At 34.6% G+C, this 13,425-nt stretch overlaps 1 protein-coding gene across 1 annotated transcript; it reads left to right on the plus strand.

Annotated features, from left to right (window-relative positions):
* The first annotated feature begins 6,246 nt into the window (after nucleotides 1-6,246).
* Nucleotides 6,247-8,274, plus strand: LOC105439170. The gene is made up of 2 exons (XM_011667860.2): nucleotides 6,247-6,370; nucleotides 6,780-8,274. Exon 2 carries the CDS (start codon nucleotides 6,781-6,783, stop codon nucleotides 7,888-7,890), a length of 1,110 nt encoding a protein of 369 aa, XP_011666162.1. The 5' UTR covers nucleotides 6,247-6,370; nucleotide 6,780; the 3' UTR covers nucleotides 7,891-8,274.
* The last annotated feature ends 5,151 nt before the right edge of the window (nucleotides 8,275-13,425 follow it).

Consider the following 13,425-nt stretch of genomic DNA (forward strand, 5'->3'; position numbering starts at 1 on the left):
ATAAAGTTGATCATATAGCATGTAAGTATTGGTGTGTACTGCAAGGTCCTGGAGTCATCAAAATCATCATAAAATAGCCCAGTCTTGGTAAAGTAACCATCACTGTACACAGAAAGATGTATATGGTACAACACAAATGGTGTCGGGGCTATAGTACTATACCTTGATTTCTTTGTCTTTCTATGCTCATTACTCAGCCAGTATACATTTTCTTCCAAAATTGTTCGGCACATGACATTTATTTGTAATCTTGAACATTCAGTGTAAGCTTCGTTAGATTTGGTGAGAATTAATTTTCTTTTTTTTTACCAGAACTCAAGTTTATCTTTAACCTGAGCAATATAATTTAGAATTCAACCGCAACCGTACTTATCATGAATTTATTTGTAGTTTGTCTTTCGCACAATTGAAGCCCTAATGAGTATATGCAGTTGCTTTCCCTTAGAGATAGATACCAACATGTACATGTATGTATTAAAGCGCTTAGACGTATAGGATTATCGCTATAATTATAACATGTAGTTTCAACCTTGAAATTTAGTAGGCAGGCTTTCATCTTGTGGACTTAATTTCTCAAGCCAAGTGACTATTCTCACTGTAGTTTCTTGCTGTTTGCTGCCTTGAGATCACTGGAGCAAAGATAGGTGACAATGATTAGCTAGAGTCCCTATTCAGTGAAGGATTATTCCTTTTTTCCAGATAGATTCTTTCACCTTTCTTGACCATGCAGAAGTGTTTTTTTATACCTTGATAATTATGTTGATTTTAATTGTACATTTAGCTTTATCATAGATGTTTATATTCTCTACAATGTAATTATGGACATTTGCTTTATTATAATCAGATGTTTTTTATAGGCTTTTACTGATTTTAGTATATCATGACTTAGAAATATTGATTTGTAGTCATAGAATGATACCTTCTGTCTCTTTCGATACCCTGGTTATATGACTTATCAACTTATATATTCAAAAAAAATTACCAACATTTAAACTTCTTTTACAATTTGAAGAATAAATAATGGTTCTCTCTGATATCACTGACATCATTCTGAGGCCAAGAGAATTTTTCAGTTTTGGATGAAATAAAGGGACTCATATGTCCTATTTGTTAAGTTATGTTAGTAATATTTTACTTTCTTGGTTATTTAAGTAATGTTAATTTTATTAGTAATATTGATTTTTCTTGAAGTAATCTAGATTTGTGTTCAGCTTTGAAACCTTTATGTCACAAGCGCTATATAAATTGTTTGTATTATCACAACTTTTGTATTATGGGACATATTGCAAGGAATCGTTCTTCGGTAATATTGGAGCGCTTTGAGCAGGGTGGATATGTGCGCTATATGAATATCCAATATTATTATTATTATTATTATTTATTCAAAGCTATCAACCACCATCAGCATGGCTGGAGCACTTCATATTGTTGTATCTATTATATATAAGTCATCTATGGGTATTTAATAGAACTTCATTCTCTTATGATAATAATTATTTTTGTCTTTCATAAGTGTTATTTTTACCTTCAATAAATCGTTGAAGCGCAAATGAGCTGTTTATATTAAACGTTCAAAGGGTTTTTTATAAATATCCCCACCCTTTTTTTTTTTCTGTGTTTGGGATAATGCTGAAAACCTTGCAAAATAGTATTTCTTCCAGTGACTAAATGCCTGAAGTGCACAGAAAAAGTTGCCATTGAAGAGTCAATATTACTTTAGGGATTCCGTAGTTTAAGAGATCACTGAAATATCTGAAAGCTTGCCAAATAAGTGTTTGTCTAAGTGATTTTCATTAGACACACATTGGACCCTAGCACAAATGGACATACATGTACATAGAGGTTAACATATCTTGGATTATAATGGTTACCAGGGTGCCTACCTACTCGCATGCTTTTCTTCAATTGTCCGCTTGTATTTAACTTAATCATATTTAATGCATTTAAGTGCCTCATTACAAATTATGTCATTCACCCGTTAGGAATAATTGTAATTCGGTGGCGATCAGCATGCAAAAAGGATAAATTAATTTTTGTAAGGTAGGACATGCTGTAATATCTGCCCAACCTAGCAATAACTACTGTGTGCAATTCACATTCTTACTATTGAGATACAATAATATATTACATGTGAATGTAATAGCTTGTCACCACGTAAAGTCGTAAACGTATAAATTTGAATACATTTTGAAATAGTCTATAGCCTATACAGGTCATAGATGCCATAAGTTTTGCCAATGCAGCTACTTTAAGTATTTTATGTTTTTAAATGCATAATTATGAATGATGTTTGTATTTATTTTTTGATAAATGTATTATGTGATCTTTATACACTCAGTGCATAAAAACTGCTTTGCAAGAGAGCCCTGTATTTAATACCTGAATAAGAACATAAGAAAAAAAGGATCATGGGGGACCTACGGGCACCACTTAGGCACTGTTTTCTATATGGAGGGAGCAAGTACCTACAAGTTGGACAGTGGGGCTTTAAGCCTTCTTGTATATGCATATTTAATATTTATAAGAGCCAGAGATTGGAGTTTATTTTGTACATGAAGCAAACAATATATTAAATATATTGTGTGCTATAAGCATATTGTGCTTCAAATTGGATTTTAAAATTGCAATATTATGAAATAAAATATTATAGTATTGTCCTGGGGGGGGGGGGGGGGGCTTCACAAAGCTTTTTTTCAATGACAAATGACAAAAATCAGTGACAAATCTGCTGATAACCAATCCCCTCTTGTAATATTCAACATCAATGTACTTAATAACAATGATTATTTAATCAGTATGTGAATGAAAAGTCAAAGGTTATGAAGAGGATAGACTATGTAATTTGGTACTGGCTTTCCAACTAAATGATTATGTGGAATTACAGTATGTTTAATCCAACTTTTTTTCTTCTTGATTTTCATCCTTGTAAATGTATTCCAGATTACTGACTGAAATCACTATTTTTTAAATCAGTATGTAAATGAAATGTAACATTTTATTAAGAGGGTCAACAACAAATGAAAATGTATTTTTTCATGATTTTTAGCTTTATAAATGTATTTCTGATCACTGACTGAAATCAGTCATCTTTTCTTGATGCTTAATCAATCATGCTATGTTGGACAATCACTATGTAGATAATAATAATGTACTGCCTTTTCTTGCTTCTGTGTTTACTGCAAGATCCAGTAATAGCGATTCTATGCAAAAATCAACTATTCTTAGTCAGTAACACTGGTAAGACAAGAAAATTATAGAAACCGATTGAGTGTTTTTTTGTTTCCCTAAAAGGCCAGTGTTACATTATTTAGGCCAGCTGATCGGGGCCCGGGGGGGGGGGGGGGGGGGGGGGGGGGCGATCTCGGCCTTGGAGCAGAAAATATAGAGAGATTCAGCATTTAAACAGAGTAACTCAACACGAATGTCAGTATGATATTTAGTTTTCATAACTCTTTCTGTTTTCAAATAATTACCTAATTAATTATTCATATAATGTGATCAAGGCTTTGTGTGTATTAATACATCATGCAACTGAATTTTGACACACGGAGCTCAATTTGTGTTAATGCTTCTTGGTATAACCAATTATCGAAATGTTATGAATTTCTTGTCAAAATATTCTTGTTAAGGATGAGCTTTCTTCAACCAAATACCAAATAACAACTCTTATTTATTGATGTCAGCAGGTCATTTGTGTATGTGAAGCCAAAAGGTTGGTTACTTGTATACTCTCACACAAAGGTATTGTGTGTGTTTTGGCTCTGAAAAAATGTGTTTATTTGTAAAGGTATTGGTGGTACTAGTTCCATTTCGGAACCTTGTTATGCTCGATCTGATATTTCATATCTTCGAATTTTCAAATTTTCATTTTTAGCTGATTGTTCGTTAATCTTTTTTTCTTGTCGTGTGAATCCATGTGTAAATCCTGTCCATACAAGTACACTGTAGTACTGCTTGTCAATGCCAAATGATGAAGTGATGTTTAATGTACTCAGTAACCAATCTGAAAATTATATTTACTCAGATTTCTTCTACTTATGAATGTTGTTTTGATAGTCATTTGTTCATTCTACTTTTCTACCTCCCGCCCCCCTTTCCCGAAAGATAAGTAGGGAGAGAGAGAGGGGAGGGTGTGTGAGAGAGGGACAGAGAGGGAGAGAGAGAGAGAGAGAGAGAGAGAGAAAGAGATAGAGAGAGGGGGTATTGGGAGGGGGAGCTGGGGTGAAGGACAAGAGATGAGCAAATGCCTTGTCAGACCTCAAAGAAAACAATAGAGATATTCCCAAAATGCTTACCTCGTGTTTACGTGAAAAAACATTAGAATTCGTTGTAGGTTTTCTATTTTATGTCAAAATCGTTTAAGGTGTGATCAATGTTATCGTTTTGCGTATCTTTCTCGTTGCTTTTAAAGTCTAACAGGTCATTGTAGGATTAATCAAGGTCAAAGAAAGAAAAAGATGGGAGAGAGAGAAATAAGGGAAGGAAATGGTGAGAAATAAGGATACACTAATTGGATAGAGAGGAGGGGGAAAGAAAAAAATCGTCCTTGTTTTCACGAAGTGACGGTAGTGAGGAAAATTGTAACGTAAAGTGAATGCAATTTTTTTTCACTACCGTCACTTCGTGAAAACAGCGACGAAATATGGTAATCACGATAAAGAGAGCGGTAGGGGGAAAGAGTTAAAGTTAGAGCTACAGATTGAAAGAAGAGGAAAATCAAAAGAGAGTGAAATAGACAGAGAATGGAGAGAGAAGGAAAGAAATAGGAAGAACGATAAAGGAAGAAGACAGAAGGAGATACGTACATGCAGGCGCGTACGCAGGGGGTTGGGGTTGGGTGTTAAATCCCCCTCAATTTTGTTTTGTTTGTTTGGTGCTAATTAAAGGGTGAAAAAAGTGAACCCCCCCCCCCCCCCCCCCCACTCCCTCTCTCTCTCTCTCTCTGCTGTCTGTCTGTCTATCATTTTCTCTCTCCCGAGTTTCCCTCTAGCTGTCTGTCTGTCTCTCTCTGAGAGTCAAACAGTGAGATAATTATTGGATCAGGAATTCAGGATAGTATAATAAGATATCTTGTTTATTAGTCCATATCCGTTTAAAATCACTAGCTAAATGGAATCTAAACAATGCTACGAGTACGCATGCATTTATTGAAGTTGAATTCAAGAGTAGTAGTCTTGTTATGTTATCACATTGTTTGTACTGAAACCGGTTTATATTTAATATTGCGAAGTCGACTCCCCGCCCCCCCCCCCCCCTCCCCCGTTGGGAAAAAGGCTTCCGAATACAAACAATCTTTTGTGATGGAAGCATAATCATAACCATTAATATATACTTTCGAATTCGAATATCCGCGAATTTCACATACACGACTAAAACCGGAAATGCGTGAAACGCAAGTTCTATTCCCAATTATTTCGTTCATTAGTGTAGTCTGATAGATGCAGACCGCTTATCAAAACATTTAATTTGCTCCAACCCTTGTTTAATAAAATCTCTAAAATCAGTAATTACGATTTCACATGTCCTTTTAATCAGCACAAGCATTAAGTGAACCCCTCTGTTTCCAAATTGTATTCCTAAATTGTTGTAAATGTTTATAATTGATTTGTAGCCTAAAGTTTTGTTGGAAACAAAAATAAATTAAATTGAATTGAGTAAATTAACAGTGGCTCTTTTTAAAAGTAAGAGCAACGGGTGAGGTGATTTGATATTTGCTACAGCAATAACTATACTGCGAGCTCAGTACTTGTTGTCAAAAGTATAGGGTTTGCATCGTAGGGCTGCATTAGATTTGTATGCCGGTGTCTCATGTCTGTACGTTGTGTATGCTATATCAATCCAGCGTTGAAGCTTGTGTATGAATAAGGGGATTCCCCAGCAGTCATGACGTCACTGGTTAGCGTGCCATTTAATATTACAGGCATAGCGCATGCACGCCATCGTGCTGTTCACATGCATGGCTCACCCATTTATATTGCACTATTTCTTTGATGATTGCAACATCAAAATTGGACAATTTTGTATCATAGTTCGCTCACATTCAAGACAGCACTATATGCTACAGAGATGCAGTATAATTATGTAGTATGAGCCCATAAAAAAAGGCCATCACGAACAAGGGAACATCCCATTTTAATAGACGAGTCGTGAGTAGATCGCTATAGCAGTCTAGGCCTTCATGATAGATTTAACTTCTGACCTCGCCCTCCTCAGTTTCCGAGTCTGCAGAGTGCAGACGCTCAATCACGTTTTGTTAAGCCTGTTCCTGGGACTAACTTTGGAGTGGATCTGCTACATGCATCGCAAAAGCTTGTTCTCTATTAAAACTGTCTTCTAGATCAGTCCAAAAGTAGCAGTATTTGACTCTGAGGTAAGTTTAATTTTGAACTAGTGTCACTATATACAAGTCATGTACATCATACTGCATACTGTAGACCCTATAGGCCCTATACACGTGGAAACCACAAATGCACAACTGGCGCCTTTTATCCCGCATATTTTTTGTTTTCCACATCTGTTCTAAATCCATCATATGTTACTCCTTACGTTAGTAAAACGGACAATATATAGATCCATGAAATAACGTCAATTTGCCAACATAATGCAACAAATACAGACTTTTAAAAAATATCATTATAGTCTACATGTAGCATTTCATTTTGACCGTATCATTTGAGAACTTTCATTGTGGAGAAAATAATTAATTGCCAAAATGGAAAGTTCAAATCGATATTGTCAATTAATTTCTTTAATATTGTGGTTCTGTTTCCCATATACAGGATGGAAGCGCAAGATGATGAAGAGCAGTTCCAAGGAGCGTTCAAGGTCATTGACAACCAACAAGATGCAGGCAACTTACCAGAAGCAGAATCTCTTTTCAATCAGGAACTGATTAAAAAAAGGAGATCTCTCTCATGTTCAACAAGCCATACCAGAGAATTAGCTTTTCAAGAAGACACCATAGAGTCTTCTTTTGATCATGTTGATAGGCCTCCGAAAAGGTCAACTCCATTGAGTATAGTCAGAAATGTATCCTACCCAGAGAAAATAGCCGAGCTGTTTCCCTCGGATTCAGATTCCTCTTGGTCTGCCTTCTCTTTATCAAGACCCTCTTCCATATGCAGTGACCATCTGAATATGTCTGGTACCAGATGGGCACAGGTAACACTTGAATCCCTTGATTTGGCTACTGAGCAGGCAAAGAAAAACTCTTCAAAGATTGAAAATATCCAGAAAGGGACGAGTAGGCGCGCTGTCAGGATGAAAGATGTCACTTCCGAGCTTCGCAAAAGGATGACAGGTCTTGAACTAAGTCAGAGGGATATGGAAGACAGGCTCGCATCTAAAGTGGATCAGCTAGAGCAAAAAGTATGCAGGTGGATCGGCAAAGAGGAAGAGTATTCTGATTCCTTGCAAGGTAGACGCAAGGCTCTACCTAAAAGCATGATGATTAAATGTTTGCCATGGGTCGTGCCCTATTCTGATCTCAAACGAGACTCTGTGCAGAGCATCTCCTCACCACCGCTGCAATTGCCATGGGTTCAAGGTCTTCAGGCCACTCTCTATCTTCTGGGCATCGGGAAAGGTCATGGAAGCCACTTGTCCATTGGATTCAGTTGGCCAAAGAAAGGAGAGAATCCCAAGGTGGATGAAAGCTACCTTGTCAATGTCACGGTCAAGATCATTGACCAAGAAGATGCTTCAGAATTTTCCGAGAAGGAGCTCCTCTTAGTTACCTGCCAAGAAGACAGAGGCTCTTCCGCCCAAAGTAGTAATCTTAACACTTCCATCCCAAAGCTTATTCCGATTAGTACAGTGGAAGACACGTCTTTGGGATATCTGTCTGATGGGAGGCTCCTAATCAACATCAGTATTGATTTCCTTGTGTAGACGGATTAAACACCATCTTGTCGTTCAAGGTATTAACCTCTCTTAAGATCCAAAGAACAAGTTCAGTTCACTTTATTCAAAACCACACAAAGCATGGTAGAATTCAATCTTGCTAAGTGTTGAAATATCAAGCAAAATCTCTCCTAATTTGAGAATTGTCGGCATTCTTACGATAGTGTTAATTAATTCAAAGCTTCCAAGCCAATGAAATGATAAATAGCCTTACAATTGTTTACATTTTAAAATAGGATATACCCTCTAATTGTTCCAAATATTACTCTTTTCGTAAGGTACAGGCTTGTCTTATTCGATCTGAATTATGAATTATGAACTGAATTTGATCTGAATTATGAATTGGAATTGATTTGAATTATGAATTTAATTTAATCTGAATTGGGAATTGAATTTAATCTGAATTATGAATTGAATTTAATTACTTAGTCTGAATTATGAATTGGATTTTGGTCTGCATTTTGTGCTATCGCATTTCGTGTTATCAATGGTAAGCTCAATTGTTTTTTCAATTGTTGTATCTTATTGATGTTTATAATCTGTAATTCTGTATTGACATGCAAACGATACATATTTCCAATAATTCGACAATAAAATTTGAATTGAATTGAATTGAGAACTATCATCTTTAGAGAGTTTCAAATCCGAGTGAAAAGCTATTTTACAGCAAAAATTAATGCCTCCTTATGGCACTTACTTGGAATCTTGCTTCACCTCTAATTTTCCTTGTGCCCCTGGAAATAGAAGATGGCGAGTTTGTTATTATTGATATTATTAATTATCATTATTATTATCATTATTATTGATATTATAAATTTATAATCATTATTAAAATTATTGTTATTAAAATCAATATTGTTATTATTATAATCATTATTATCAACATCATCATCATCATTATTATTATTATTTTTTATTTTAATGTTGGTAGAGGTAGTAGTCGTGGTTGTAGTCATAATGGAAATCAACAATTAATACAAAAAATATACAAGTGAAAAGTGTAATGATTACAACAAAAAATGGAAATTTGTTAATGTTGTTAATGTTATTAAAGGAAGAAGGTTGAAGGGTGCATTTCAATGATTTTTCATGTGAACATGCAATTATAAGTGTTATTTAGTGTTATAGAGGAGATAGTAACAATTACTTTTGTAGTTCAGTTTTACATGCTGAAGAATGTTGTACTATATATATTAACCATATTTGCCATAATTGCTAGTTAATAGCTTAGTGTTAGTGCAATACTTTAGATAATATCATGTGAAAAATATTTTTGTGCTCAGTACATATATTGTCTGCCAATCTTTCTCCTACTTATTATTAATTTATGTGTATACAATTATTTGACACATTGATTGTAGCTTCCAGGGATGGAAGAAAATGCATGTTTTTCTCAACAATTTTTTTTTTAATTGTATGTAGGCCAACATATACTTGTTGAATTTTTCAATTTCCATTTCTACTGTGATGTACAGTGACACATAGAGGAAAAAAGAGGAAAAAGGTAGAAATGCACATTTTTAGGAAGGACTGGGTTACAGGTACAAATGTACATGTATGCACTGGTACATGTATACAGTTTTGTATACAATATTTATTTTATTTTCCTGTGTCAATGCCTTACGATGTACCCGTGCCTTACGATGTACCTTGTGTGTGATTGATCGCAACTTCAAAATTCATAACTTTCTTTTTTTAATTGGAATTTGCTCACACTTTCACTGACCTGTTCCTTTCATTTTGCTCAGTGCTTCTACATTTACATGTATTATAAAACCGACTTAATATCAGGATGGACGTCCCTTTAATGTGGATGAACTTTCAAATGGAATAAAGACATGAGGGTTTCACTGCAGGAACTATTAAACTTGTGTCAAGTGTGTCACTTTGCATGCTAGCTTTTGTATATTATAAACCAAAAATAAAATGTCAATGATTTTATTTGTGGAAGCCCACAAGCATTACCATGAGGCTGCATGACCCTGAGGCTAGAAGGCATTGCAAAATGAGAAAAAATGGTGCCATCTATATTTGTCAAGTATCAATGAAATTGCATTTTAAGCAAATTGTATATGTTCATGTCTGTGTTTAACAACCCAATAAAAATGCCTAAAAGGAGATTGAAAATGTGTGTGCAATGTTTTGTTTTGTCGTTTTGTTTTTCTCATTCAATCTGACGTTCATTACAGCTTTAATACCCGATGCTCATGGATAACACCATTTCTGAAACTACACAATGATAAGTTATTTTCTCCATTGAGCACAGCCAAATAAATGTTGTCTTCAACATTGTTTTGCAAAACTGCATCTAGAAGAAGAAAAAAATACGGTGAAACCTGCTTTAGCAAGAAAAACTAATATCATAGAGACCACCTGTCTATAAAGACCACATTTATTGTTTCCTGTTGTGGTTTCTTAAGGAAACGTGTACTAAAGAAACCTGTACATAAAGACCATTTGTGAGGGGAAAAAGAAAAGCAGTCTTTCTCGACAGGTGGTCTTTGCGTACAGGTTGTTTCAGTATAGGTTTAAATGAGAAATGCTATTCAGAGGGAAAATAAAAGTGGTCTTTGAAGACGGGTGGTCTTTGCATACAGGTTGATTTAGCATGTTTCAAAAAAAAATGCTACTGAAGGGGGCAATGCGGCCTTTCTAAACAGGTGGTTTTTCTCTGAAGAGGGGAGGTCGCAATAATATAAGCAGGTGACACTACATACAACGTGGGAACCCTACAACTACTACTACATGTACACTTACACACAAAAAATGTAGGCACAGATGACCAAGAGAAAGAGTCCATATTATATACATTCATGATTAAATGAATCCAACATTTACATAGGTACAAAATAAATCCAATGACATGATACATTGTACATGTAGCATACAATTTGTACATGTATGAGACTATCGGGGCGTTGCATGAAAGTTGCGTTTAAACGGAAATCCCTAAAATCAAGCCCAAGTTACGTTCAATCATGTTGCAGGAAAGAGTTGCGCTTGATATCAAGCAAATGTTGCAATCAAGCGCAACTTTGCAATAAATTTGGAGGATGCGCAAAGTTTGCAACTGACATTTGCAATCTATTGCAACGCAAATTTCTTGCAACGCCCATATGTGTGTGTGTGTGTGTGTGTGTACATAGGAAAAGATATAACTATTAGGCATTGCCCACAAACAGATTTATATAGGTTGCATAATGTCAATGAAATTAATTAAAATGAGAAATCAAAATAGACTGAAATCACTAAAATTCATTGACTTCATCAAAGGCAATAGGCCTACAGTCCGTAGGAACCATCAGCTTTCATCAAATTTTTACTTTTAAATTTTAACAGTAGAGAAAGATTCCTAGCATTACATACCACATTCTATCAACAAATATTAAGTACGTCTTCTCATGTCCATGATGCATAGCCAATTTCACAAGGAACATGTTAACACTGAGGGGGAAATGATTCAATCCTAAGCGTGATTTATATCAGTGGAGCAATTTTATGAAATTGCGATCAAAGCACTACTACAAATTTACAGATTAACTACAGTGTATAATTGCCTTGTCACAAATTCTTTTCACTCATAATAATTGCAAAACTGAGATATTTCAGATGAAAGGTTTGACACATTATATCATTTTTAAAAGCCTTAAATTTCACCAATCGCCTGAAAAAAATTATGGGTATAGTTGGTTAGAATATATAAAAACTAACTTTAAAATAACTTTACTTGGCAATCTATATAAAGCCCCAAAAATAGCAAAATTTCACTTAAATTGTATCATAAAGTGAAAGAGTATGTCATAAAAGACACACTTCCGCAAAGATTCCCCCCCCCCCCCAAATGAGGTTTGCAATTAAAAGTATGTAACCCTTGCATTCAACTATATTTCATCCTATTTTCTATATTTTTACTACAAAAACATGAAGCTATAAATAAAACACAAAAACATTCTGGTAAACATTTTAAGATTGTCCTATACCTATATGTAGGTTTAGGGTTTATGTAACTTAAATTTATAGCAGGTTATCAGTCTAAGAGGTTGCATATAGATATCTCTTGCAGTTAACAGCTTCTCATTCTATTTTCTATATTTTTACTACAAAAAACATGAAGTTATAAATAAAGTACTAAAACATTTTGGTAAACATTTTTAAAAAGTGTCCTTCACCACATGTAGGTTTAAGTTTTATGTAACATAATCAATTGGTTATCTGTCTATAAGTTTGCATATGACATTCTCAACCAAGTTTTTATATTTTTACTCTAAAAACATAAAGCTGTAAATAAATATTGAAATAGGTTGGCAAACATTTAAAAAATGAGGGATGAAATAATTCTTTTTTGAAAACTTTGTGCTTAAAAACATTAAATTACGATATACTAAACTGCACTCATAGACTACAAGAGGGACCTTAATTCATTAGATATAAACACATTTCTAATTTGGCACTTCCAATGTAAATTAATAAAAATTGAAATTAAAAAAGTAGGAAATACAAAAACTGCACTTAAAAACAAACTTAAGAATAGATTACCGGTACATAGCTTATATTTCATTCGATATCTTTAAATAATATTTAAGAACATCAATACTTTTCTTGATAAAAAATGTCATTCTTTCGATCGATTATACCCATAATCATCAATCACGAATGATTGAAGCACATGATCAAACTTTATTTTGTTAACCTTTTCAAATCCAAATTCATGAAACTTAGTTTTCATCCTTTTTCTGATAACTGGGATGATTGCCTCTCGATCAGATCTTATCATTAACAACATGAAGCCTGACCTTTTTAATGAACTCCATCAACATGGCTAGAACTGAACCCCTGTCCATGTATGGGGGTGAACCACAGGTGCTGACCACTTGACCACCACATGTCTGGGCCCTAAACTTGTTATCAATAACGAATGATGGCAACTTTGCTTTCAGCCAATCAAATGCCGGAATTTCAGTAGCTTATAACAGTTATTGTAACTCATTATTGATAACAAGTTTAATGAAACAGGACCCTGCATGTGTGATTAGGTTATCAACAGACATGTGAAACAATCAGATATACACATCTGGGTCCCATCTTACAAAGAGTTACGATTGATCCAAATCAATTGCAAGTCCTCCAATCAATCGCAAGTTAGCAGTCTCCTACCTCTTACGTACATAGTTGCGATTGATATCAACTCTTTGTAATACGGGGCCCAGGTGACCTTAGTTTAACGTCATCATGTGATACACATGACAAGTTGAAAGCCGTTTAACATTCAAACGTGGGTCCCTTGTGAGTCAGTTTGCAGGCAAAGACAGAGAGTTGAGAGTACTACAAATAGTATTGCTAGACCAACAAGTTTTCTTTTCTTTCTAAAAAATCACTACAATTTACATAATTAATCTTTTCCAAGCATCTTAGTGAATTTTTCACCATCGGTGTGCAACAGAATATTTTAACCACAACAAATATACATATATAGATATATATGTATTTTTGCATTTGCTCGTTAATTATAATACCATTGAAACT

This window comes from Strongylocentrotus purpuratus, unplaced genomic scaffold (genome assembly GCF_000002235.5).
Source record: "Strongylocentrotus purpuratus isolate Spur 01 unplaced genomic scaffold, Spur_5.0 spur5_scaffold_18, whole genome shotgun sequence".
Classification (NCBI taxonomy): Eukaryota; Metazoa; Echinodermata; class Echinoidea; order Camarodonta; family Strongylocentrotidae; genus Strongylocentrotus; species Strongylocentrotus purpuratus.

Coding starts and splice junctions, on each gene's coding strand:
- LOC105439170 (XM_011667860.2), top strand. CDS start 6,781: ATGGAAGCGCAAGATGATGAAGAGCAGTTCCAAGGAGCGTTCAAGGTC.